Source organism: Aricia agestis, chromosome 19 (assembly GCF_905147365.1).
Source record: "Aricia agestis chromosome 19, ilAriAges1.1, whole genome shotgun sequence".
NCBI lineage: Eukaryota > Metazoa > Arthropoda > Insecta > Lepidoptera > Lycaenidae > Aricia > Aricia agestis.
The window spans coordinates 12,967,844-12,991,996 of NC_056424.1; the positions used below are offsets into that span (position 1 = coordinate 12,967,844).

The following is a 24,153-nucleotide window of genomic DNA, read 5'->3' on the forward strand; positions in this document are numbered from 1 at the left end:
TCCAGTAGCGAGTAAGTATCAGTGAGCACTCTCTTTTGATGCGTATTTAAAAAAGATAGTGAAAATTTACAAATTATAAATGGATGTCACATATATTATATACTTGTTCTCTATAATTTGATGATGATGCTGTTTTGAATCCGTGTCAATAAACTTATAAAGGCGTGTTTTTATAACAAGATGGCGGCCGCCGCACATCCGGTCATAATGAATTCCGTATTATTGTCCAGACACTAACTCCTTGATTTACACACGTATAAAGTTTTATATACACATGTGAACAAGAAAATAAATTGTTTTTATCGTTTTTATGTTACCTATTGTAGCTAACGGCTAGGTTATTTTAATGACATAATTTGTATCATAATATTATAACACCAAATATATTACGTCACTTAATATCCTTATAGTATTTTAATTAGTTGATAATATAATAATCAACTCTGCTGTACATTGGTGGCGCGTTTTCTGGAACTTTCTGTGGCTCTCTTTGATGCAGAATTATTATAATTAAAACAATAGCCTACTTGTTATAGTGATGTAAATGGTATGTAAGTAAATATTATCATACGGAAAATAATTAGTAAAGGAGTACTTGAGTTTTACGACTGTAGAGTATATATATATTAAATTGATTTTGCCCCGAACCATTCTAGAATGAAATTTTTTAAACTATAAATAGTATCATTTTTTAAATAATGACGTAGGCACACCGATGTACGTAGGCATTATGGGTCTTTCGCTGGTTCACACCACAGATTTTCGAACCGCGGTTCGAAACAGCGAAGAACTGTTTTTGAAATATTTTGAATTCCCGATTCATACCTCGGTGTTTGGAGTTATATTTTAGTAGTAGTAAATAGGTACATCACTGACTTTATTTTCAAAACAACTAAAACTCTAGATGAAGAAAAGAGTGATGCAAAAATTAAGAATTTTCTAGAAGGGTCTCATAAAGCACATTCGTTAATTAAAAATGTAGGTTTATTACGTTATATGATTAACAGAAATATAATTGTCAGATTATATATGTAGATAAAGAGGTTTTTACATAACGTACCGCGCAACCAACCTGTTGTTTCAACAGACTGGCCGAACCACCTTTCTAAAATCTCTTTACAAAGATGTGATATATGCGCACGCGCCGACCAATCGCAGCGACGCTGCGCGCGTGTGTGTACGTACGCCACTTACGGGCGTGGATGTGTGTGTGACACATGATATGTTACGTCTCCGGTTACGTGCGAGCGAATGTCAGCTCTACGCGTCTAGTATAAGGACTATTAAAATCTGTCGCATGATTTATTGTTATATAAACGACGCACGTGGAATAAGAAACCTTATGTGTAGGTTATTAGGTTTAATTTCGATGTGTATGATTCGTGTCATTCACATCAAGGCGCGACTACCTAACCTGTATTGTTCATATGCTACAGGAAGTTGTTCTAACGCAATTGTTTTATTCAGAACTTTTTTTTTATAGAGTAATGATGATGTAACATGAGTCATCATTTGGGATGACTTCAGATGTTTGTGTTAATAATACCTACAGCCAAAATAGATGACTGCAGTCTCGTAATAATAAATGGTGTCTGAACGTTCTAAGAAAATTAATGACGTACCTATAGTAACTTATTAATGGGCTATGCAAAAAAGTGGGAAATGTTTGTATAAGTATCTTAATTCTTAGTATACAGAGAAATAACATCCACATAATATAGATGAAGATGGTAGTTAAAGCTATAATATAGGAATAAGCCCATATTATAATTGAAAATAGCAACACTACACACAATCACAGTTTAAGTATTACCACAGTGTAATAAATAAATATACTAAAATCCTATCCAAAAACGTCAATACGCGGTGTTTTAATCCATTAACTTGGTCTTTTGATTGGCTAACGTAAAAAAAATTCAGAAAACGGGCATAGGTAAAAAAGTAAATTAATTACAATTTATGAAACAAATTCGACTGCAAGCGGATTTTAATTAAACTACTATTGACAAAGAATAGAGGTTTATTGCGATATTGTTAAAAATAATAATAATAGTAAACAAAATTTTACGAATAATTCCTTTACTGTCCTTTATTTACTCTACATTTCCTGATGAAATTAGGTACGCGTACTTCTTGTTATAGGTCTACCAGAATCTGATGGCAAAAAGTGAGAAAATAAATTGACTCTAGCAATACCGGGGTACCTAATTGTAATAAAACATATTTTTGATCCTTTTTTCCTTAGCGAGTGATTCTGAGTGTACATGCAGATATAAAAATGTATCCAATGATCAAGGATATTTTTTGAAAATCTGCTGTCAAAAATCGCCATCAGATCCTGGTAGACGGTTTCTTAAGCTAAAGTAGAGACTGCTCTTCTTTATTTTATGCTACTTCTGTCGCGAGGACTTATTACAAACTAGAATATTTATGAAGAGTTTGCAAGAAGACGAATACATAACCTCCTCCTTTTTGGAAGTCCGTTAAAAATGTATGGACTTTAGAGACTTTAGCCAAAATCTAAGCTAAAAAGTTATTATTATGAAATCTGTCCGAGTGCGGGCGTTAGTACTTACTACTTAGTACTTATAAATAGTAGATACAGTGCACCTTAAGTTAATTTTCATTCTCCGTTCTAGGTTGATTGTGTAAGATTTTGCGTTTTTATCTATTTTTTACTCTACTTAGGATTGCTATGGTTTTATATTTCATAGGAAAACAAGCTTTCAGTTATCCATTTTGGATGGCAGACGAGAAGAATCAAATATTTTACTGTAATATTAATAATTAATACACCTGCTATTATATTTTAACAGATTTTTAATTAAGTGAAGTGATTTCGTAAAGAAAATGGATTAACTAGGGATTAACTTAAGTTTCGTCAAACATTTTACTATTTTTTTTAATTATGTAAGTAATTCAAAAAGTTTATATCTTAATTATTCATAATTAATTTTAACTTAATTTGCGTTCTTTCAGAAATCGTATTCATAAGAAAAATCCACAGCAAAAAATAACCTCTTTCAAAATTTGGCTTGAATATGAATGCTCGTGTCTCTACATTAAAATACCATCCCAATAAGTTTGTAACGAAATATCAACGTAATGAATACTACATAACGTGGACCTCTATAAACCAGTTCTGAGCGCGTACCGCACACGCATGCCCGCCAGCACGCACGCACACAGACGCGACACCACGCCCCCTCCGCCCGCCGGCCAACCGCAACGCGCGAATCGCCCTCCCGCCATAACGCCGCGCCCTGATTGGCCCCGCCATAACGATTTTAATTTTGGAGGGAATTTTTCGGGTGTTTTATGAAATCACGGCGACGCAGATGCGCTCCTTTATAGATTATGTGCGGTTTTTATGTTTGTCGCCCGTTATGATAATCTTATTATGGCGCTTTGTTTTTGCATAATGGTTTTTCAAGATTGGGACATAAGGATAATTGTGCTCTCGAATATTCTTTACAATCAACCATCTTGTTTGCATGGAGCTGAAATTTCTCTTTTATCTTTCTCGAAGCAATTTCAAAAGCTTTCATGAATAATATTATAATGCAGGTTTTTAATTTTTTCAGTCGAAGATTGTAAAATACGATCTAGATTTTAATAAACACTTTAAGAAAGATTATGTCCTTATAACCTATGAGATTATGCTAAAAATTTTTTTTAATCTATAAAATATCGTAAAGTTAATTACGTGCACTAGATTTCTTTATAAAGCCTAGATTTTACTTGTGGCCTTGAACATAGAATGTTGTATGAATCAACGCAGTGAAGAAATGTTTCAACTTGAAATACGATGTTAGATTAATATTACAACTGATTTTTGTAGTGTACAAAAGAGTTGGAAATTAATAACAATTGAAAAAGAGAAGAAATGGTTTTTTACTAACCAAAATCAAAGTGTATTTTTTTGTGAAGAAACTGCAGAAACATAATATTTTTGCCACAAAAATATTTTTGCAAAAAACATGCATAATATGTACGGATTAATTTGAAAATCTCTTAAAACCAAGATAAAACGTACAAATCGTTAATATCTTACTAAATTACCATCACTCATATGAATACATACATAATTTGGATTGTTTGGCAACTCAAAAAAAATTGCAGAGTTAGAAAAAATTACACCGACTTCAGTGAAGAATCAAAGCAATATGGCTAAATTTAGTTGTTGCCAACACAGTGTTCACCTAATTCGCTATAATTGCTGTTTTATATGCTAATTACTTGAAATAACTGTTGTACACCACGATGTTTGCTTATTAGAATACGTTATGTTGGTTGTAAAATGAAGAGTGGACCACTTTTGTGAATATTTATAGATCTAAATTGTAAAATATGGACGAATTCTCTAACACTTTAATTTGATAGAGGACGCCTATGGACACACATGATAGGTATAACCCGATTTTAATTGATCATCAAGTATACTCACAACTATTAGGAAATGAATACGAGTAGCTTAGACATGTTATGAGACGCAAATAAATGTACGTTTTTTAATGATCATGAAAGGTGAACAGTAGGCAGAAAAAGACATGGCCCCAGAAGAACATGAGTAGTTCGGAAAAAACAGAAAATTGCTTTAGTCATAATGATCGCAAATCTCTCAAAGGAGAAGGCAAACCAAGAAGGGTCATCATTGCTATTTTTATTGCAAAAAAAATACATATCACTACCGTAGCTTTCTTTGTTTCACAACTCACAAGACACTACTTACACGTATAATATTCCATCATATTCTGGTTGTATCTGTAGGCGGCGGACAGGTCCACGCCGCCGCCGGCCCTCAGCCCGAAAAGGGCCGCGAAGGTGGCCTTACTTTGGCCCTCCAGCTTGACCACTTGCACTCACAGGGTTAAAGTCATCTACGATTCCATTTTCAAATCACAGTTCACAGTCACCACATTTCAAAATTAGAAACTGATTTTTGGTGGTTATGAGTGTTTTCCATTTTTAAAATTCATTTGAACTTCCTATAATAAGAACGAAAAATCTTAAAGTCTACTTAATTTTTTTTTATATTTTGTTAATATTTAACTACATTATTCTAATGCTAATTAAGATAAAACAGATTTAATTTTTCACTTCCTAAGGCAGATTCTTCTTTCTCAAATAAAACGATAACCAATTTCAGAATGCAGGTAATTGTAATCTAAACACAACAAACGGACATTATGCGTAAATAGAGATTGTAAACTTTGTCACTAATAGTTCACAAAAAGCACCGTGAAAGTCGATGAAGACGTCGATTGGTTGTTAAAACCGATTCGTTTGGTTTAATTTTGCCGGTTTTTGGATGATTTTCCGGTGTTTGAGCACTTTTCCGGTTCGATAGAGGCAGGTGTCTTCTCACGAGAATAAGCGCCTTTAATGAGGAAACGAACCGCCAATACCGTTCGATCAAAGATGGCGCGTTCGTTTTTTGAAAATTTTTGGAACGAATTGATTGTTTATAATGACGTTTTTTCTTTTCAAAATCAACGCTTGAAAGCAACGATTTGTGTCACTTTATTTTTAATTTGGTTCCACAGTTTTCCCGGATGGACCTATATATTACAAAAAGGAAAATATTGTTATACCTACCCTCATAATGGTTATATCGGTTCGTCGTATGAACATCGAATAAAACTTTAATGAAATAAAATTAACATAAAAATTAAAAATCTGTTTTATGGGTGTTATACGAGCAAAAATGTTACTCATTATAAAATAATGGCCACGTTAATAATACATTGACTTTTGATGTAGGTATAAAGTAACTTACGTTTTGAATACCTTAGCAAATACAAACACTTTTACAAGAACAATATTCAGACGTTTACCACTTTTAAAATTATTAGATTTGTATTCTGACAATAATTTGCATTTGTTGATAATGTAGAGCTAATTCAAATAGTTAATACCACTACACTTCACTTCCCTTTCAAATCACATCACTATGTCTCCGAAAAGAAAAAAAAAACTTGTGTCACACAAACAAAATTTAAAAAAATTATACTGGCCAATGCACTTCGCCGAAAAAATTATAATTTAAATTTGGAACGTTAAATACGTGCTAATCAGTCTGTAGCCAGTTGGTCATTGTTTTTGAGATATATTTTACGGTCTCTGCTGAAGCCGATGGCTTGTGACAAGTATCGTCTTACCAAGATGTCCGGTACCGTGGGACGGTTACGAAATACTTTATATAACGAGTATATTCATTACATTTGTTATGTCCGTGTTATACCTAAAGAACGTAAATATTTTAAACATTTTTTAAAAGTAGTTTCCCTACAATACGAGCGTCGAACACTACACTGCACTTTTTATCTGATAATTTCGCTACCGATATAGCACGGCTTTATTGAAAATAATTATCTGTTATATTAAATTTAACTTTAAAATTAGCCATTATGATATTCTGTATCATAATTAGGTATTTGAAAATATTTTTAAGATTTTGTTTGAGGTTTAGTATGTTTTTGCTCACAATATTTTTCATATTTGTAACTAGGCTAAGTTCTGCATAGCTTTGTTATATAGCCTCACTAAAATTGACGATTATTCATTTTAATAATAACTGCCTTAACAAAAAATTTATACTATCAAAGTTAGTAGCAGATATAGGTCTATTAGAATTTGATGGCAAATTTTGATTTGCATGGCAGATTTTAAAAAAGTACTTATCATTGGATACATTTTTATATTTGCATGTTTCGTACATACACGATAAGCCGCTAAGGGAAAATAAGGATCAAAATGTTTTATTCCAATTACCCCGGTATTGCTAGAGTCAATTTATTTTCTTACTTTTTGCCATCAGATTCTGGTAGATCTATACACATTCTGTTTTTTTTATTTTTTAAATTAGGTCAATTTTGTCTTTTTTTCATCACTGCCAGGTGATATGTTTAGGGTTTGCAGAGATAAAACTGCATTACAGGTGTTTATAAAAAAATATTAAATAAGTAGGTACCTACTTCTTATAAATCGATAGATATTTTATAATTCAATACTATGTATGAGTCAGATATTATTTTCATCATCTGATACGGGAGATTGGTTCGCGATGGTAGAATTACATGCAATATTATTTTACATGACTGTCTACTTCTAAGACTACCTACATTGTATTGATTAAATTTAAGTTATAAGTACTTCTAAAAATATTTTTCAATCTTTTCAGTTGAAAATGTTAGAAAGAATTTGCAAATCTCAAAACTCAGGATATAAAAAATTAAAGACTACCTGCACAGCAAAATATTAAAAACATAAAAAAATTGCTTATCAATGTTTAAAAATCTATATTATAATCACTTAAAAATTTTAGTACTAAAAACAGGAAATTTTCTATTAATTATGGCTAATAATTAACTAATTACCAATTAATATTTAGCAAGTGTTACCTAGGTATTCAAATTAATGTTTAAAAATTTGGTAAAACATTATTTTTATTTTAGTACCTATTTCAAATCACTTTACACTTTATGTCTGAATACCAATTTAAAAACACTAAGTTTTTCATCACTGGCCACTTATAATTTGCAGAAGAAAATTGCAAAGCGTTCGAAATTTGAGTTTCGCGCGCCACATTCCCGCGTCTCGCTCGACCGAGCTCGCGGCGCGGTATAAACACCCCGCACGTGGCGCGCCAGCCACCCCCGATGACAACGGAATATTATGGATTTTTTATCTGTACTGCATCTTTCAAGGACGCGAGATTATAATTCCAATTATTATGAAGAGACTTTGCAAAATATCTGTCGTCGACATACATCTGTCATAAAAACAAAAGAAGGTTAAAGACGGACAACGAATTAAGTTAAAAAGTGTACCTATATAAAAGTTTTGTGTTAGTGAAGTGAAGTGAAATAAGTGATGAGAGAAGGTTACATTGGCTTATTGTTAGGTATGTACATTTGCATAAGACATAGGGATGAATTACATAATATGAAATCTAGAGAAAATCCACACAATGTCACATTGCAAACAAGGTACAAAAGGTATCGTAACTTTTGAAATGACTAAACTTTGGCGAGTAAAAATAACTACGATAAAAACATTTTGGGACGCGCTTAAAATAACAGCAGAAAAATAATTTGGAAACATATCAGGGACATAACATGGTGTAAGTATGTTAAATGTGTAAAAACCAGCATGAATCATTCTCAGTTTTGCTGAAATCATTCTTCAGAATTGGTATCTTTAAACATGGCTTTTTTAATTGTAGATGATATAAATGCACAATGCACATCTTTGCACAACATTATCTAACATGACATGCACATGTCCTAGTATTGAAGGGATCGACAAAATAAAGTATCTAGGTATAAAAGTAGAGGAAAATCCATCCTCTAGGCCTCATATTGTAGATAAACTATGTAATACGTAAATTGATGTTTATTTTCAAGAAACTTCGTCATGTACTAGACCAACATTTCAAGCAAGTGTATTTTGCTTTATGTCAATCGATTCTACTTATTGTATTACATCTTGGGGAGGAGTATGTAAAACGCTGTTATTAACTGTTGAAAGAGCACAAAGGGCAATAATCAAAATATGTAGCCTTCGACCTTTTCTTTTCCCTACTAACCAGCTTTATAACTAATTTCAAGTACTAACAGTACTTATATAATATGAGTATGGAATCGAAATTTCTATCAAGCTTGAAAGTCCGATATGGAGACATTGGACTAATTTACATATTTTAAAATAATTATCACTCGCATTTTACTAACATAGTCATAAGAAATATTGTACTTTTACTAACTCTATATGGATCTGTTCTATGGTCTGAAATAAACTGATTATTATTATTATTATTATATACTCCATCTCTTGCTCTAGGATCTAGGACTCGACACAATCTATCAATGTATTGTTATTAAACAAATGTGTTCTAATGCCTCGATTGACAAATCACCTCTATGACCTCATTATTATACATGACGACCACATAATGTGCGAACTTCAGGCCTTTACAAAGTCATACAAGTAGATTTGTATCTAAAACTGTGGAAATAACTTAAAAGTGGTCACCTACACACTTGTGTAATTTTTCAGTGTTTGAAATTTTTAATTAAAAACAGCTAATGCTTCTTTCTTAATCTTTTCATCTCATCGACGTGTAATATTTTGCATGTTTTGTGTCTGTTACTCAATATACATTATACACGACATAATTGTCAAATAGTCAATGATATACAAGAATTAGAGGAAGAATGGTCCTCAATTAATAATATATTAAGAGTTTTCGTAAAGTTTATTAACTTAATTTTATTTCGTTTAATATGGATTTTATCATTCAAAAGTTTTTTAGCAATACGTGGAAAAAAAGGACAAAATCTGCAATATTTTAATAATTCGTAAATAAATTACAATTAAACATCAAAGCAATTAAAATATATATAAACCACAACATGAAAGCGAATATTTCATTTACAGAGCCCATGTTCATAGTTTAAGTTGTCACATACATTAGCGAAGACAAATGTCTATTATTGGATCTCTGATATCTGATTTGGTTCATTAGATAATGCTCTCAGATATACATACAAACATACACAATCGAGCTAGGTAAATGTTAGGATAATACATCTATCATACATAGCAATGATATTAATGAATAATGATACAATACTTGTCATTAATTAAAAAAAAATCTCTTTTCATGTTTCTGAACCAAGCGATGATAAAAGTCACAAAACCGCTTGTTAAATGTCAAAAGACAATTTACACAAATTGTAGTTTGAGCCATAGCATCCCCACGACTTGGTGACTGAGCAGTCAAAATATCAATGAAAAAAAAATCTAGATAAAATACTAGATAGCATAATTAACCATTACATACCATAATTGTTAGAGCTTTGTTCTTGACTAGGCAGAGGGCGTAGGTTAATTTCTATTGAGATACTAGAGGGAAGGTAGAAGAGAAGACTTTTGTTTACTGTGTACCCACTTGGCCAAGATAAGAATACTACTAAGTTGCTAGCCTGGTTACAATGAAACCAGCCACCGTCACCATAACTCATATTATACTGGTATAATTGATGCCGTAAGCGGATGAGGTGGATAACAAACATGTTATAACAATATAATGGCAATTAGGTAGGTGCTAATTAAAAAAACATTTTCAAATTGTTATAGGTCTACCAGAATCTGATGGCAAAAAATGGAAAAAAGAAATTGACGCTACCACCAATACTGGGGAAATTTGAAACGTTTGTTACTTTTTCTTCCTTATAGCGGCTGATTCTGTGTGTGATACATGCAAATGTACAAAAATGTCCAATGATCAAGGATATTTTTTGAAAATCTCCCATCCAAGTTTGCCATGAGATTCTGGTAGACCTATAATAGTTGCTAACTTCATCCACTTACGTTTCGATTTATTATTATTAAACGGTAATTAATTCTGTGTGTGATACATGCAAATGTACAAAAATATCCAATGATCAAGGATATTTTTTGAAAATCTCCCATCCAAGTTTGCCATGAGATTCTGGTAGACCTATAATAGTTGCTAAATTTAAATGTTTTGCTAGTTTTAACATTTTAACGCTATAAATCATATTAATTAAGATGAACTAAAATTACTGAGAAACAATGAGTCATTTCAGTAATGGTTGGTGGAACAACCTGTCAAAATTTAAAAGGCGGTGCTAATCGAGCGGAAACGAGAGGCGTATGGCTGTCTCTTTCGCGCATCCTTGATTTAATACGTGATTAGTTTGTATGACGTCATGTGTATAAATAAGTTGTTTTCATACTGGTACATTTGAAATATCACGCGTTTGCTATGTAAGGTTTTTAGTATGAGAAATCTAAATTCTTATTAGTCATTGTGTGTTTTTTAATATTATGTATATTGTATGTATTTAGAACGTAAGTCTGTCTGTCTATCAAGTATCAGCTGTCTGTTTGTCTGTTACCTCTTCACGTTCTTGATGAATTATTTTATGGAAATATTTCGAGTCTCGGGATAAAATATAAAATATCTATCCGGAAAAGTATACTATCGCTGGCAACATTTATTTGCTGCAATTAATGGACTGTAGAAAATTGAGACGGTTTACAATGTTCCTCAAATTTCGAAATTTTGGAAGAATTATTTGTTTTGTGTACATTCAGCATTACGAGTAGTAGTCTGAATACGAAGCAAAGGAAATGAAAATATTATGTCGTTTGAAATCTTTAAAGAATTTTTTTTTTCATTTATTAATGCAGTCTACGCATAGAGCAAACACTAATTATTATGTCTTATATACAGAGAAACAGCTACATAGTACATAGAGAGTCATGGCTCTTGACTCGGAGGTCGTGGGTTCGATTCCCGCGTTGGAAACATAATATTTCCAAGTTTGGTTAGGACGATGCAGACTGATCACCTGATTGTCTGACAAGTCAGATGATCCATGCGTCGGATGGGCATGTAAAAAATTCGGTCCTGCGCCTGATCTCTCGCCAGTCGTGTTGGTCTTCCGTCCCACTGGGTTATGAGAGTGAAAGGAACAGGGCGTGCTCTTGTGTACTGCGCACACACTTGGGCACTATAATATTACTCCTGCGTAATAGGCCTGGTTTCAATGAAACTGGCCACTGTCACCGAAACCGGTGTGAGCTATTATTACATAGAGAGTCGTTAATTTGATTGCACTACTACTGTAACAAGCATACGCACATATTTACTTTCAGGCAGTTTCAGGGGACTAGACGTGTCAGTAGTTAATCTAGTTTAAAGATTACTCATCTGTCATCGATTCAAGTTTAAAGCTTACCTACTATGTCTTATCTGTTATACAGTAAGGAAACAAAGTGAAAATAAATTAGCCAGTTCAAATTATTCCAATCCAGTAATCCAATCCAGCGCTGGATTGCTACTGGAATAATGTAAACGGGCGCTAGCATGCACTGGAATACAATTCAGTGCATTCCAGTAATAAGTAGGCCTACTACAAAACCGTTAGGAGACTCAAACAATCGGACGAGAATGCCGCGTCCTCCTCTAACAACGTCATTTCACGTTTGTTAGAGCAGGACGCGGCATTCTCGTTCGATTGTTTGAGTCTCAAAACGGTTTCGCGGTACAAGCCCAGTGTCGGATCTGATCACTGGATTGGAATAACGTAAACCAGCCATAAAACTGATTTCAAATTACAGAAAACAAGCAAAGTCGTAGGTTACGCGTCTTCTATTATTACATCCCAAAAAGTGTTAAAAAAGTAAAAGTGTGGTTAAAGCAAGTCACCATGTTAGTTCCGGCTACCTGGGATACCACGGGTAGACCGCGGGGTAGAAAATAATAAGCTGTAACCCGCGACTATAATGATTATTCTACCAAAAGTTTTTATAACTCCATACTAATATTACAAATACAAAAGAGTAATATCTGTCTGTCTATCTATCTGTTACCTCTTCATGTTTAAACCGGTAGGTATATAGATACTTTGAGGTCCGGAAAAGGATATAGGGATACCTTTTATTTCGGGAAAATGTGCGCTTTCCACGCGATAAACGAATTCTTTACCAAAAACATTCTAAAAGCTCCTGTCCACATTGACCACCGTCATGATGGACACTATTATTGAGCAATGAGCAGTTATGTATGCGATAACAATCATGGACAATCATAAACGAATATGTCTATTACGTTCGCTATCACTTCTAGTAGTCTATCTAGTTTCATAGACCAACATTCAAAGGCCACATTGACTTTAAAATAAACTCTACATCCCTATTTCTTAAAACTTAATCCTCATTTCTACTATCAGCTAACATTGACAATATATTTGGAGTGTGGTTTGAGAAGTGCCACGTTCTTTATTCCCAAGGAAGTGGTCAGCTGACCGCCCTCGCCCCCGCGCCCCGCGCCCTGCCTCCCGCACCGTCTATGAGACGAGCAGGCGCGTCTCGGGTTTCTGTGTTAGATTCTCATGGGATTTGAATAGTTACCATAATCCCAATATTGATTACTTATTAGATTAATGCTAAGTACTCACACGCGGTTTGGCTCGATAGTTTTACTCCAAATCGAGTAATAATTACTGTGTGGACCGCAAAACTCACAGCTCGAAGGCTCGCATAGAGCCGCTCGAAGGCTCGCATCGAGCCAGCTCGATGGAATCAAATATGTTTATCGATTTAGAATAAAATTATCGAGCAATGCTAAATGTGTGGACGAAATCCCGAGCCGCGGGGTTTGCTCGACGTTATTGCTCGATCGAGCAAAACCGTATGTGAGTACTTAGCATAAGAGTTGATTATTCGCTTAGACTATAACTTCAATGCAGCAAATTTTTGGACCATACATTTTAAGGGGATAACAACTAAGAATGACATATCATTCTCTAGTCTCAAAGTATCTTCTAACCGAATTTCATAAAAATTAAGCTTTAGTGGTTATTACCTGTTAAGTGGTAACAGACAGATAGACTGACAGATGACATATGCAGAAAGACACACTTAATGTATTAACATTTGACGTGTGCACAAACTATGATTTTATTTCTTTAAAATCCGACATGATCGAGAGAGTTTAAAACAACAGCATCATCTTTATTTTATTTTATAATTTTTATGTAAGACGAAACCAAACTAATTTTAACAGATTTTCTATATTTTACATCTAACAATGGGACCGTACCTCATCCGCTGTCACTGGCACCACGCCACACCGCGCGCGGTCACGTCGGCGTTTTTTGCCCGGACGAGTTTCGCTTTCGTTGCGCGTGATCTGCGATCTACACGTTAACATGCCCCGGCCCTTTATTTGGTTCATATTAGTTAGAGTTACCTTTGTTATAACTTATAAGGCTCTATCAACTTGCTTCAAATACAAAATAGGTATATTTTTCGCCTAAGTGTGGCTAGCAATGAGGCAAAAGAGCTTTAAATTCAATATTTTGATTTGTCACCATGGGGAATTATTTGTTGGTATAATAACATCTTTTATGAAAACCGTAACATTAAAATCTATAAAAATAACATTGCTAATTAAAGATTAACATGCCTTATTAATCTTAAAGGCAGGATATTTTGATAAAACATGATTTATTTGCTATGTGTTGTTATTTATTTGGGGTCTAAAAATACTAAAATCATAACCAAAAACCTTAACCCTGGAAGTAATCCATGGTCTCCACGACCGATTCCGGTTTGCCGCATATGCCGCTTCATTCAGCGGCCGCGGCGAGTGAATGGGCGGTTTTTTGTGCGAGTACACTTGACTAAATCGCTGTGAAATTACTTGGGCCGGCGGCGGTCCGGGTACTGCTGTTGTGCTGAACGTGGCGTGGTCGCAGTGTAAGCGTGCATAATATGAATTAAAAACTCCAATGTTCTTTCACAGATTAGCAAATGTAATATATCTTTGTGCAGCTCTAAGTTGAGTAAAACCGAGTTTATCATTTTAGCGTTATATTTAAAATTAATTATATTTTTGCCTGAAGTAAGTCTAAACTTAGTAATTTAATTATTATTATTATTGTTAGATATTATTATTAATATTCAAATTTCTTAAAAAATAGAGCACATTATACGGCGTTTCCTTAGCAATTATAATAATTCTTGATAATTTTCTTTGCATCTATCAAAGGTCGCTTCCGCCAAGCTGACTAGCACGCTGTTAGTGGCACGCAGGTCCACCGCGCGCATGTATTCACAGATAATGCAGTAGTGATTCATCACTTACATAAACTATTACACTGTTTGGGCTTGAGAAAGTTCTTTAGCCCTTCTGTACACCGTTCGTTTAGAGATTGTAGCGAGATATATAGCGATAGTTGGAAGTTTTAATTTGTAAAAATACAATGGTTTGTTGTTTGGTCAATCAGTTGCAATACAAAATATTCCAGTTGAAACTATCGACTATCAAAGGTACTGTTTTCACAGAGTTCGAAACGTAAAGAGACTATAAATAGATGTATAAGAAGTGGTATTAATTGGTACTCACCATCACTGCTCTGGCTGCTGCTGTGCGCGTGGTACTGCTCATCTGCGAATTCATACTCTATGTCAGATCAGACACATCTGTCCTCGACTCTATTGTGTGCAGCGGAGGGATCATTTCCGCGTAGCCCTAGTGAGGATTTATTCCTTCTAAGAAACTGTATGCATCTTTTGACTAATGTTATGCTTTAAATTATGAGAATCAAGAACGCTATCTTCAATTTCATTTATAATCATCAAATGGTTTAATAATCATTTATCACCAAGGTTACCTTTCGTCCTGAGATATGCATGAAAGAAAACAAATTGTATAAGATTAGACGTCATCTCATCTTGTAAGTGATAATTATGACCCAACAAAATCAGTGTGTTAATTTTTTTTCGCACTGTGCTAGCATCAGTAAGCCTTGGATTATTTAAAGAACTAAAAAGACACTTGTTTTTAAGTTGTAACAAAATCATATTTCAAAATCTGCAGGTTTGTCCCTGAAATATATTATATTATCGGTATTTCTATTCTTTCGCATTTTATCTGTTATAAGCTTAGCCTGTCATTCCCTATTGGATGCGGTAATTGCTTACTATAATCATTATCATCATCATCATCATCATCATCACCAGCACTCACCTCCAGTCCTGTGCTCGCCGATCATCTCCTGCGTCTGGATGGGCGCGTGGATGAGCACCTTCTGCTGCTCCAGCCCCTCCACCTCAAGCAGGGGGGCGTGCTCGTACAGCGGCGTGTGCAGATCCATGGCATCACATTGTCACCGTAGCCGCTTCATGCTGCTGGTTCTTGCAGACTCTGGAAAGAAATAATGGTATTAAAGATAACGTTTTCATCAAAGATATTATACTCGTATGGAACATACTTTTATATTCATATCCTTTATTTCCAAGAAAATGAATTGAAAGAAACTACTTTGAACTAAAAAATTTTTTTATTAAGGTGGGGTCATTTATTTGACGAAGCTTAAAAAACGTGGCAGCATGCAAATCTCGATATAATATTTCTTTCAAATCTATTTAATATTGTTTTTTTTAATGAAATAAGGGGGCAAACGAGCAAACGGGTCACCTGATGGAAACACTCGCAGCATCAGAAGAGCTGCAGGTGCGTTGCCGGCCTTTTAAGAGGGAATAGGGTAATAGAGGAGGGTAGGGATGGGAAGGGAAGGGAATAGGGGAGGATAGGGAAGGGAATAGAGTAGGGGATTGGGCCTCCGGTAAACTCACTCACTCGGCGAAACACAGCGCAAGCGCTGTTTCACACCGGTTTTCTGTGAGAACGTGGTATTTCTCCGGTCGAGCCGGCCCATTCGTAGTAACAACAAGTAGTTAACAGAATCGACATAGAATAAGTAGCTTTAAATAGGCTGTTTCAGAAAGGTTTTCGGAGCAACGACACGCTCTGAAATTTTTTAGCATAATATTTAGTAGTAATGGGAATTAATGCTATTTTCTGTTAATTTGATTAACATGCTAATTTTGATGTCACAGCATGCTAAGTATTATTGCTTTGCTATTTGCTAAAAACTCGGCATCGTGAATTATCGGTTCGCATCACTTAACGCTCGCGTCGAGTATTATTTCGCATCGAGTGAAAAATAGCAATTCTATTAACGGTTAGCACCGTGGTGGGAAACAGCGCGGACATGATTTTTATCATGATCGCTGACTATTGCTACGCACGATAATATTAGCAATGGCATTTTTTAACAATTAATTTTGATTGCTAATGCTATTTTTACCAACACTAATATTTAGGAATTCTCATGGACCCTTACAAGTAAGTCCATACTTGTAAGGATAAAATAAAAACAATACTATATCTACTACGGTGTTTACTATAATAAATCACTCCAGCTTCCGTTTTGCGAATAAAATGTGTATTTGTTAACAAAACAGCTCGCTTTGTGCCCCAAACCGCTATTGTGTCTGTCTTACCGTAATCATCGAATTATGGATGAGGTTTATTATAACATCTAGAAATTCTACGACACAAATAACCTCACATGCTTACAGGCACGTTACATGTAACGTGAATAAAAGAAGAAACAGTGGTCTCGTGTACTACGCACAGACTTGGGCACTATGAAGTAGCTCCTCCAAATTTCAATGATTCTGTCACGAGTAGTAGGTAACATTTCCAAGATTTATTAAGTAATAGATTTAAATATGGCTATCAATGAGGGTAGTCAGAATCACAGAAATAAATCAAGATAGAACGGCTAAGCGGGTGGAGTACGCGTGTTTCAATCTTGCTCTGCCGTGCAAGATTCGTTGAACGTTCATTCAGTCGTCGCGCACGTCTCAACTTGATTAGATCGGAGTGGTTGTGCAAAAATGCCTCATTGTGCAGTGCCTAATTGTAAAAACAGAAGTACGAAAGTGAATCGGTTAAAAAAAGGTACTTCTTGCCACGGGTAAGTTATTTGTTTTAACTAAGAGCAAAGCAAAAATCGACACGAGCAATTCCTTAGCAACGGACGCGCGTCGCCGTTCTATCTTGATTTATTTGCGTGTTTTTTTTTTATGAAATAAGGGGGCAAACGAGCAAACGGGTCACCTGATGGAAAGCAACTTCCGTCGCCCATGGACACTCGCAGCATCAGAAGAGCTGCAAGTGCGTTGCCGGCCTTTTAAGAGGGAATAGGGTAATAGGGGAGGGTAGGAAAGGGAAGGGAAGGGAATAGTTGAGGGTAGGGAAGGGAATAGGGTAGGGGTTAGGGGATTGGGCCTCCGGTAAACTCACTCACTCGGCGAAACACAGTGCAAGCGCTGTTTCACACCGGTTTTCTGTGAGAACGTGGTATTTATCCGGTCGAGTCGGCCCATTCGTGCCGAAGCATGGCTCTCCCACGTATAAACTCTTCTCACGATTCTGACTAGCCTCAATGATAACCATATTTGAATCTATTACAATAAATTATACTACTCGTGACGTCATAATTTACCACGCGAATGTAATGTAAATTTTTTTTCAGGTAAAGAATTTACAAAAAAGATATCATATCATTGTAGAAAAAAGATATCATATTTTATCGCTACGATCTGATCCCGATACTGACAGCCATGCTAAGTTTTATCCAAATATTTTTTATCCAGACTTTCGCATGTATAAATATGCATGTATATTGGCCACATAGCACGCCGGGAGCCTAATAAATAATAATCTTGAGAGTCTCACACTAGCTGGGCAATTAGAGGGGAAAAGAGGCAGAGGCAGAGTGGCTACACGATGGACAGACACGATTGTCAAGGCTTCATGACAAGAAGAAGGCTTCAAGACTGCACATTCCAGGAGGCACTTCATCCGGCCAAAAACAGGGACAAGTGGAGAGCCTTATCCCAGAAAGCAAATTTTGGTGGTCATGTCCCTCAGCCATGAGGATACGACTAGGAAGAAGAATATTGGAGGGCAGCATTATCCATGCCTAGCCACTGAACGTCTTGGCGAGGCTCTTTTGTTCAAATACGAATAATCTTTCTAGACATATTATGCACTTTCGCAAGTGTATTAGAATGAATGTGTACGGTAGCATTAAGAGGATTCCACACCGCCCTTTTTTCCATACAAACGTTGTCCCCTGTTTCCTCCCTGGATAATGCTAGTAGAGTTATAATTTTTTTCCCTAAATATCTACGGCCACTAATACAATGTCCCTATGTTTTCTTTTTTTTCATAATTTAATTATTAAATAAGATATGAACGTTCAAAAACCCAAAAAAATGGCCAGATTTTCCGCTGTGTTCAAACGTTCAGAAAACAGATTTGGCTAGATTATACAAAAAAAGCAAAACATAGGAACACAGCTCAAGCCTTTTTTTAATCTTTAATGAAAAAAGTACTTAAATCGGTTAAGTTTTGGAGAAGGAATCAGGGGACAACGAATCGTTGATTTTCTGGATTTTCTGCAGTTGTCTCTATCGCGTTCTGCGGTATAGGCTTGAGGTAAGGGAGACAGCTATAGATATTACACGTACTTTTTTTTTATTTCTCTAGCCCCTGGTGTATCCTCTTAACCACGCTTAAAACGTCTTGATAATACTCTCATTGTTCTAATATAAGCACCATCCTGCACTTGCTTATTTTTGCATAACCTGGCAGAAGACTAGACGTTTTTAAATTATTTGATTAACACAGGTTAACACTGAGATTCCTGGCATACAAACTTTGATCTCTTGAACTCCCCAGTGGATTTTATTTTTTACAAATTTTGAAATTTTAGCGCCAATAACGGTTTACTTGAAAAACGAGTAAGTCAAAAACAACAAAATATTATTTTCAAAAGCACCTAAAATTCCTGACTTTTGAATTTTTTAAAGGTTTTTGCCAGGATGTATTATCTTACCACTAGCGCTTTTGCCTACGTAATTCCCTTTAACCAATCAAAAACTCTATTGAATACATAAACCTCTATCAAAAATCCCCAGAAACCGAGCAGTAGTCGGGTAAAACTACACAAAAAGGTTACAAACAAGGCTGTGGGAACGCGCGCACAATACACACGGGCGCCCGCCCGACGATACGTCCGCAGATAAACCTTTGTATAGGTTCAACGCACTTGACCATTTGACAAATTAGAACGTTGTGTGTGCTGTAATTATAAGTAATACATCGGCATCGTAGAAATGGTTTGATTCTTGTTCCTTCGGTATATGCCTTCCAGCTAGTTTACAATAATAGTTTGAGAATTGAGACAAAAATTTATTACTCTCTCATTATCATTGTTGTGTAGATGCATTTCTACGGTGGTTATGCTAAGTTTAAAGTCGATAAAGCTTTGTTATATTTACAAAAGAAAAATAGTTTTATGTAGATATTGCATAAACGAATATTACGATCATTATGAATTTATGGATATACTAGAATCTAGATGATGCCCGCAACTCCGTTGTACCGAATTTCGTTATTGTACAGGAACCGTACATCTTTCCAGGATAAAAAGTATCCTTTGTCCTTTCCCGGTACTCAAAGTATCTCCATGGCAAATTTCAGCAAAATTGGTTTAGCGGTTTGGGCGTGAAGAGTTAACAGACAGACAGACACACTTTCGCATTTATAATATTACTATGGATGGATATTAGTACTTCCAGTATGAATATGGATTTTCTAGCACTGTAATAAATAACTTTTTTTGAATATTTTGATTCACAATTTTTTCGATTCTTATCTTCGAGCTTATTCTTCCAATATTCATAATGCCGTGTGTGTCATGATGTTCACTCATGAGTCATGACTTATCACTTCACCATCTACATTTAATTATACACTTGTCAGTTTGTTCGTACCCATTATTACCAAGGGAAATTTTAGGAAAACTACAAAAATATATTATTAATTTTTTGTTACTTAGCTAGCTGATTTTTTAAACTTTAATAAAAACTGTTTTAATTACTTAGTTACTATAACTGTTCTTTAACTTTTAGCTCCGTGCGAAAGATTCATACGAAAACACTATAATTCATCGGGGTAGCAACTCAGATAAGCATCCAAATAATCAAATTGTACAAAAATACCAAAAACAAACAGACGAGCATAATATTTAAGCTACCGTATTTTAAACACCTTTTTTTGCTCAAAACGTTAGTAATATTAATTTTTTTAATTTAATAAATACTTGGCCTTATCCTACCCTCAAAAAAAGCACATTTTGAAAATAGAAAACAAAAATAGGCAGAGACAACATGTAGATGAGGTAACAAGAGTCATTATGGTCTGGGTGTGGACGATCAGCTCAGTTCTCACGTCATTACACTAATGTGATAAAAAGTTGACTACTTTTTACAGCGTTTAGAGGTGTCCACTATATTTGGTAAGGGTGAGAAGTAATTTTGTAATAAGACACTTCCTTTAGCCAAGTTGTCGTCTACGAAAACAAATTGTATGGGATCCGATAAGACACAAGCATTAAGCAGACTATCTCCACGTTAGCCAACGGATGCTGGGGCGAATTCTCTATGATTGTCCGTAATCAGCGTTAACTATGATGATGACAGCTTTCCAATTGTGGTGGCAATCATGGTCATCAAACATGGTTAAAAGTTGGTAAACTGAAGAAGCTTTTGCACGCAGCTTCGCTCGCGTTTAAGTCTTTTACTCGTAAAATAATAAAAAATAAACATTTTAAAAATATGAACTAGATTTTATGTTTATTATAATTATGCATCTCTAAAGAAAATCGTTTCATTTACGAAGCCACGGAGGTCGTATTTTTCCATGGTTGGGTTATAAGTTTCTTACTAATTATTTGTTATTGTAATAAAGCAAGATTTTGATAAAAGCAACCCTCTATAGTTATTCATGCAGAACTATGGGTAAAAATATAGTATAAAATGTAAACAATAGTAATTTAACGGTAGATTACCCTGCGTGTGCGCAGGGGTAAATGTGATCGATTTTCATGGAACTTTGTATTGGAATTTTAAATGGTAATTGATAGGGTAGAGTTATGGTGGCGTACCTTTAGTGTTTTAGTAGGCTGGCTAAAAGGGTACACTTTATGTTATCATTATACTAGATCAGTTTATCGCACGGGAACCGTATATTTCGCAGGGATTAAAAGTATCCTATGTTCTTTCTCGGTTCTCAAAATGTCCCCATACCAAATTTCATCAAAATCGGTTCAGCGGGTTGGACGTGATGATGTAACAGACCGACAGAAGGACAGACAGACAGACAGACACACTTTCACATTTATAATATTATGGATGGATGGATATAGATTAGGATGGATAGATATGGATATTATATTTATGGTAATTTTAGTTAACTTGCGTAAAGCTAGTAAGCATTAATGCCTGTTTTCATCAATGGTCTCCTTACGCTAAGTGTTCCCTAGAGATCTTTGCGGGTCAAATATCTCTTAAAACAAACACATTTAAAAAAAGTAATGTTTTGCAAAAGTTCTTACGCCCTAAGGACGAACGTGACACACAAAAATTCGTGAAATCTTGAAGGATATGTACCCTTAATAGCCGCTAGGGGACCACTTAGCGTTAGGAGGCGGTTGATAATATGTCATCAATCATAAGTATAAACTTTGTTATGTATACAAAAAAAAGTTAGCTTTTCAGTTAACAGTAAAAAGTTAAAGTTCAAGACTAATGCAAAGGATTATCACTTTAAGTAACAACATAACCTATCACGCGAATATAAACACTAAACATGTATTAGGTTTTTTATTACCTTTTATTATATATATATATATATATATATATATATATATATATATATATATATATATATATATATATATATATATATATATATATATATATATATATATATATATATATATATATATATATATATATAATATTATTGTATTTGTTTTTCTTATCTTAGGATTTAAATAATTATGTTTTATATGATGTTAGAAGTTGATCCTGATTTTGTTTGGGTCTTTCGTTATAAAAACTAATGTATTTTCTTTCCCAAGACTCAAGCTATCTTTATTTCAAATTTCATCAACACCAGTTCAGCGGCTTAGGAGTGAAATGTAATGGACAGATTGAAACAATAATTATTACGATATTGATATTTAATAACATAATAATATATTTCTATTTTCTATACCTTTTAAAGATAAACATACCAATTTTAACTTTACATTTGGTAAAGTTATGACAATGGCATTACGACCAACCCGTCGATCGTGGGAAAACGAGACACAATAAATATTCAATTGTGTCTCGTTCACCGGTGAGCGTATGGGGCTTGATGAACTAATCAGCAAAAATATACCCAAAACTAATAAACATTAAAAAAATAAACAAATTACGGAATTATCACCCCACTTGTTAACGGAAATCAGTATTTAATATGCGCATTTACTTACCCCCGTCCGTCACGCGATGGGGTCTTTTTGACCGTCGGCATGCGGAAGGTTAACATTTAGGGTTAACTGAATTTTTAGTATGGGAATTTCCTACTAATTGCATTAGGCTCACGCACTTGTCAGTAGTTACGATATAATGAATTAATAGGGGAAGGTTGTATGGATGGACGGATGTAATTTTGATTATGAATGGATTTCAGACATAAAATATTTTAATTAATAAATAAATAAAGTTATTTTTCCGTATTACTAAAGTAACTTTTTCTGGAAAATCTACGACGCTTCCATCTGTTAAAGTTTTAAAATTCTCGAAAGATACCTTATATCTATAAATAAGCGTAACAACGATTAGATTCGGTAAGACTACCCCTTCTAGAAAATCTAGGATCTGTATAATCTAGATATGCCAATGTTTAGCTCTAATTTAGGATCAATCGGTCATTATTTCCGTGGTTTCTTTTAGTTCTTTGATTTTCGATTGTTGCATTGAGCTGTCTACGAATTCAAACGAAGTCGTTTGAATGAGGAAATATTGGAATTTTGAATACTTCCTACTCCTTTACGAATCTTAAGATAGCATTAGCTCGTCCTTCGGGTACCAAAGCCTTAAAGAGTCCCACTTAAAGCTCCCACCACTGCGTCTCCATGTTGCCAGTACGTTTTCGTGCTTGACGATTGTGTCATTTCATTGATTTCGTGCTTACTACCAGTCGAGACACTGGTAGTAAGCACGAAAAAGCGCTGGCGTCACAGGAGACGCCAGTGGTACGCACGAAAACGCGCTGGTGACTGGAGATGCAGTGGTAGGCCATTCCGTGTAAAAGTACGCCAACGCTCGGAAAATTCCTCATGACGCAATGAAGATGTGGAGCATTCTCACGGAGAACTTCGGCTTTGACCTTGTTTAACCTTGCACTGTGACGTCACCATCTAGTCCACTCCCACGTACGTGGGAACGCACACAATGTTATGTCAATGATGTAACGAAAGCAAAAATACTTTCCTCGCCATTTTTACTGAAGCGCAGTGGTATAGTGACTGAGTTACGGCTGAGAGGAATTTTCTAGTATTTCCTTGTATTTGACTATGTATGTCTTCGGAGACGAGCTGCTGAAGCTGCGTAGCGTTAAATTAAAAAAGTTATTTGAAGTGGAAACTTTTTTTGCAACTTTGATTTTTTATGAGTAAATAAAAGTCATGTCAGAACACGTGCAGATCGAGAGCTGAGCCACAGGTGCAATATTTCGATGCTACTAATTGTTTCGTCTTGATGTTGACGTTTTCATTTCAATTGCTGTTTTATATGTTTTTAATATTTGCCTGAGAGTTTCAATCCATGTAGTCCACATTATAATCTAATATATAA

At 34.8% G+C, this 24,153-nt stretch overlaps 1 protein-coding gene across 3 annotated transcripts in view; it reads right to left on the reverse strand.

Moving 5' to 3' along the window:
- LOC121736785 (paired box protein Pax-5) overlaps positions 1-24,153 on the reverse strand; it is an 86,168-nt gene that overhangs the window by 42,666 nt on the left and 19,349 nt on the right. For 2 of the 3 annotated variants that reach the window (XM_042128171.1, XM_042128170.1), the window contains exons 2-3: positions 15,572-15,748; positions 14,948-15,004 (exon numbers count right to left, since the gene is read on the reverse strand). In XM_042128171.1, the coding sequence (XP_041984105.1) occupies positions 14,948-15,004; positions 15,572-15,698 (184 nt within the window). In that variant the 5' untranslated portion in view covers positions 15,699-15,748. The remainder of the gene's footprint in view (positions 1-14,947; positions 15,005-15,571; positions 15,749-24,153) is intronic. The other variant, XM_042128172.1, reaches the window with a different exon arrangement.